The sequence below is a fragment of the Etheostoma cragini genome, chromosome 19 (assembly GCF_013103735.1).
Source record: "Etheostoma cragini isolate CJK2018 chromosome 19, CSU_Ecrag_1.0, whole genome shotgun sequence".
NCBI classification, from domain to species: domain Eukaryota; kingdom Metazoa; phylum Chordata; class Actinopteri; order Perciformes; family Percidae; genus Etheostoma; species Etheostoma cragini.
Window position 1 is genome coordinate 1390607 of NC_048425.1, and position 3935 is coordinate 1394541.

Here is a 3935-nt window from a genome sequence, read left to right on the forward strand (position 1 = left end):
CTTTTTACGACTGTAGTTGTACCTTAAGCACGCTGTCCATTTTAAGTCTTGCCTGGGTGCAGTAGTTGGATGTAAGCGCATGCGTTGTAGTAGAAAACTACAAAAACAGAAGTACAAAAGTTTCAATATAGATTCACAAACAATACATATATTTAATCATCTTCACATATTAATCGTACCTTATTCCGCTCTCCAAGGGCGCTAATCAAGTGTCTGTCCATTAGCTAGCATGCTTTCTAGCCTGACATCCTCACAGTTGGAGCTCTTAGAAATACCATGTACAAACATTAAAAGATTAATAAGGTAAATCGCAAGGTAAACCTTCTCTTAAAAGACTCAAATTGACAAATATGTAAACTACAAACATGTTAACAGGTTTTACCTTCGCTCCGGCGATGCGTGAGCACCACATGGACAAGAGTGGGTAACAGGAAGTGTAGCGTCAAACAAAATACAAGAAGAAGAACACAGCGCTTTCAAAATAAAAGCGGGCCAACCCACAAAATGACAATAAAACCACAATGTCTTAACATTAAAAAATATAATGTGTAAGACAATATCAGAGACATTTACACAAGGTAGGGCGGGACAGCTTCCGGCCTCAGGGCGCCGCCTTCAGGCTGAACTGGAAATTAGAAAAAAACACTGCGGGTGTGATTCGGATTTTAAAAAATATAATCAGACCCACATATCAGCTGGAGAGTAGATCTCATAATACTCTACATGAGGTTCTACATGAGATCTGTTGCTGATTTTAAATAACAACAGACTGGAGATGATCAGAGATCTGAACAGATTTAGTCTCTCTGACTTCTAAACGTCACTAACAGCCACAATGTACAGAATATGACTTTAAATCAGACAAATAGTTAAAATCCCTCCGATTTGTTGTCATGACAGCGCACGCACGTGCATACCAGACCCTGGGAAGGAACATTTAGAAACGCGCTTTCCAATTTGAAAGATGGAGAAAGAGCTTGAGTCTGCGCAGTCTGAGCCCCCCCCCCCCCCCACCATCAGTTAAAAAGAGAAGAAGTGGATACAAGGAAGATTGGAAGGACTCTTTAGTCTAAACTGTTCCTGGGGTGTTCAGCAGCTACAATTCCTGTTAGTCCTATCATTTTATATTATAACGTATTTAAAGTGAATCATTTGTAATGAAAAATAAAATTAAACAGCTAAAGTAAATCGTAAGTGGAAGTTAATCTGTCAATTATATTATAATTGTATGAATGTTCAAAATATTAATCTTTATATAGAAAAAATACACATTGGTTGGCCTATTCATGAGCTTACATCAGCAGTTACACATGTTCAGGGGCATAGGGCATTATTAATATACCACGCAAGGTGGTATGTGCTAGAAATGGATATGTGGATATGTACTATCAGAGTCTGCCCGTGGGGTGGAGGCACCGCTGCGCCAGGCAGTGTCCCACATTGTCCCTCAGAAACCTAACCCTAACTGTCCCCCCCTTGGGCTTATTAGCAGGTGGTCAACCTAGTGTGATGTTAATTAAAATCACCAGCTGATATGAGGGTCTGATTATATTTTATTAAATCGGAATCGCATCAGTGTTTCTGTGACTTCCTGTTCAGTCCGAAGGCATCAGGAACCGACTTCACAGCAGCTTTTTGTCACCGCCCCCCCCCAGCGGCTGCTGCGCAGTTCATCTCGAACGAGCCTATACTTTAACCCCTTGAGGGCCGTCAGATTCACTTGACACAGATAGTAAAACAGTTAAGTTTGACAACCTGACTCATTTCAAGAACAAATAGAAATCTGAACTCAGAGACTACTCCTCTTGTTTTAAACACCGAGGCGCATCTTCTCCACTAGATGACAGCTTAATGATGTCAGGCTCATTGCTTCGAAAAAAGGGTGTAACTTTGTTAGTTGTTGGAAAACACTAAGAAACACACATGTTCTTACCTTTACCGTCCGCCTCTCCTGCCGTGCCTAAAGGCACTAAGACCGTCCTGAGTGTAAAGGTGAAGAAAAGCCCGAAGATACCGAAGTGAACCATGAAATCACCCGATAGAAAGACACAGACCACCGGCAGAATAAACATCCAGTTTTTCACTGGCCAGTGTTGAGATTCTGGGCTATTTGTCTCCAATAACATGTCTTCTTTCAGACTCGGGATGAAAAAATGTCCAAAAAATACACATTTAGGTCTTTATCTTACTACAGCTGGTGATCTAACTCATCCTGCTGCTCCGTGGCTGCAGCCTGCACCGCTACACATGCTCCCATTTGACGGGAGCAGCCGGGGGAGCGTAGGGCGGGGACAGAAATCTGATCCCTGATGCCTTCAGGCAAAACAAGAAAGGACAGAAACACTGGTGTGATTCTGACTTAATAAAATCTAATCAGACCCACATATCAGCTGGTACCCGGTCTCTAGTTGTTTAATTATGACAGAGTAGATGTCAAAGTGTTCCACATGAGATCTGTTGCTGATTTAAATTAACAGACTGGAGATGATCAGAGATCTGAACATATTTATTTAATCGGCTGATTTTGTTTGGTCTGACCACGTGATTCGTTCAAAGTGACGTTTTTCTTTTCTTTTTAACAAAGATTTACATCGCCAGAATGTACATTTACAAAAAACTCAAAACCAGATGTGCAAATACAGAATAAAATGACTGCATATACCACTATAAGTAGACTGACCACTGTCATTACTGACCCTCTAATGCAGCACATCTTTGAACAGCATCAACAACTGGTGCATTTGGAGAGGACGTCACGTCATGTTGACGGTAGTTTATTTGAAGGGGAGGGGGGGCGTTGCTTAGACACCCAAAAGTTAAAAAAAGAAAACTATTGGACGATGACTATAAGACGTCCAGAGAAGATATTTGTCTCAATCCTTTAAAGTAAGTAACGCGTTATGCTCCTGTGTGTGTGTGTGTGTGTGTGTGTGTGTGTGTGTGTGTGTGTGTGTGTGTGAGGTCGGAGCAGCTGATCGCTGTTCTCTGTTAAGTGCGCATAACGGCTGAGACGCCATGTTATTAATGTTATTGCATGTTATTGTGTAATGTTATAGCCTGTCTGTCGTGCAGGAAGTGCGCAGCAGCTTTACCGTCTGTCTGCTACGAACTCTTTGTGTAAAACTTTGAGCTCATTAGAGTTAGAAACCTGGTCTAATTAATACAGGGACCGTTTTCAAAATTCACTAACTAATAAGAAATATGGACACGTAGACCTCCTGACTCTTGGTACTTTCCGTGTTTGTATGTAAACAATGAGCCGCTTTTACGCATGCTCCAACTGCCTGTTAACCCCCATGTTGTCCTCATGTTGTCCTCATGTTGTCCTATATCAATGTTCTTTTTAATTCCCCAAAATAACATGATTGATTCCACCCAACGCTCTTTGCCAAGTACACATCTCTACTTTCATTAATTTTGGGGCGTCTTATTCAATTTTATAGCATTGTAAAACAAATGGAAGTGTTTTGAAATAGTATTGAGTAAAAGTTGACATATTCCAGTCTGTGATTATCATCAACATCCATTCCTTTAATTTTAGTCTCAATAATTCCTAATTTCTGCTTTTCTAACTCAAACATTAGGTATAATTTCCCTATAAATGAGGTTTATTGACCATAAATTCCCAAAATAACTGTAAAACTAGTTAGTAAGTTAGTGTTACGCAGTGTTGAAAACGTCAAAAAAGTTACAAACGTTGAAAAAAGGGACAAAAACATAAGAAAACGTTAAAAACATTGATACAAGCGTTCAAAGGGTTAAACTGTGGCACACATATTAGTTATTTCCCGTTTTCTCCACCAGATGACACCAGCGGTCCATTAAAATCCAAAAGTTAATTTCAGGAAATGTTCTTTAGAAATTAAGAAAGAAATTAAAGCAATAACTCATGTTCTGGTGGGAATAAAAGTAACGGGGGGGGGGGGGGGGGGGGG

The 3935-nt window shown here is 40.4% G+C and overlaps 2 protein-coding genes across 4 annotated transcripts in view; one reads left to right on the forward strand and one right to left on the reverse strand.

The window, feature by feature from the left end:
* Positions 1–2233, reverse strand: part of LOC117962051 — a 9815-nt gene extending 7582 nt beyond the window's left edge. For all 3 annotated transcript variants that reach the window (XR_004660550.1, XR_004660549.1, XM_034901093.1), the window contains exons 1-2: positions 2105–2233; positions 1940–2060 (exon numbers count right to left, since the gene is read on the reverse strand). Coding sequence is in view for 1 of the 3 variants with exons in the window: in XM_034901093.1 (XP_034756984.1) it covers positions 1940–2027 (88 nt within the window). In the remaining 2 variants the exon portion in view is untranslated. The remainder of the gene's footprint in view (positions 1–1939; positions 2061–2104) is intronic.
* A 636-nt stretch (positions 2234–2869) lies between these two features.
* The window catches only part of LOC117962044 (NLR family CARD domain-containing protein 3-like), a 9159-nt gene continuing 8093 nt past the window's right edge, over positions 2870–3935 (forward strand). The window contains exon 1 of the mRNA XM_034901085.1: positions 2870–2886. The gene's annotated coding sequence lies outside the window, so the exon portion shown is untranslated. The remainder of the gene's footprint in view (positions 2887–3935) is intronic.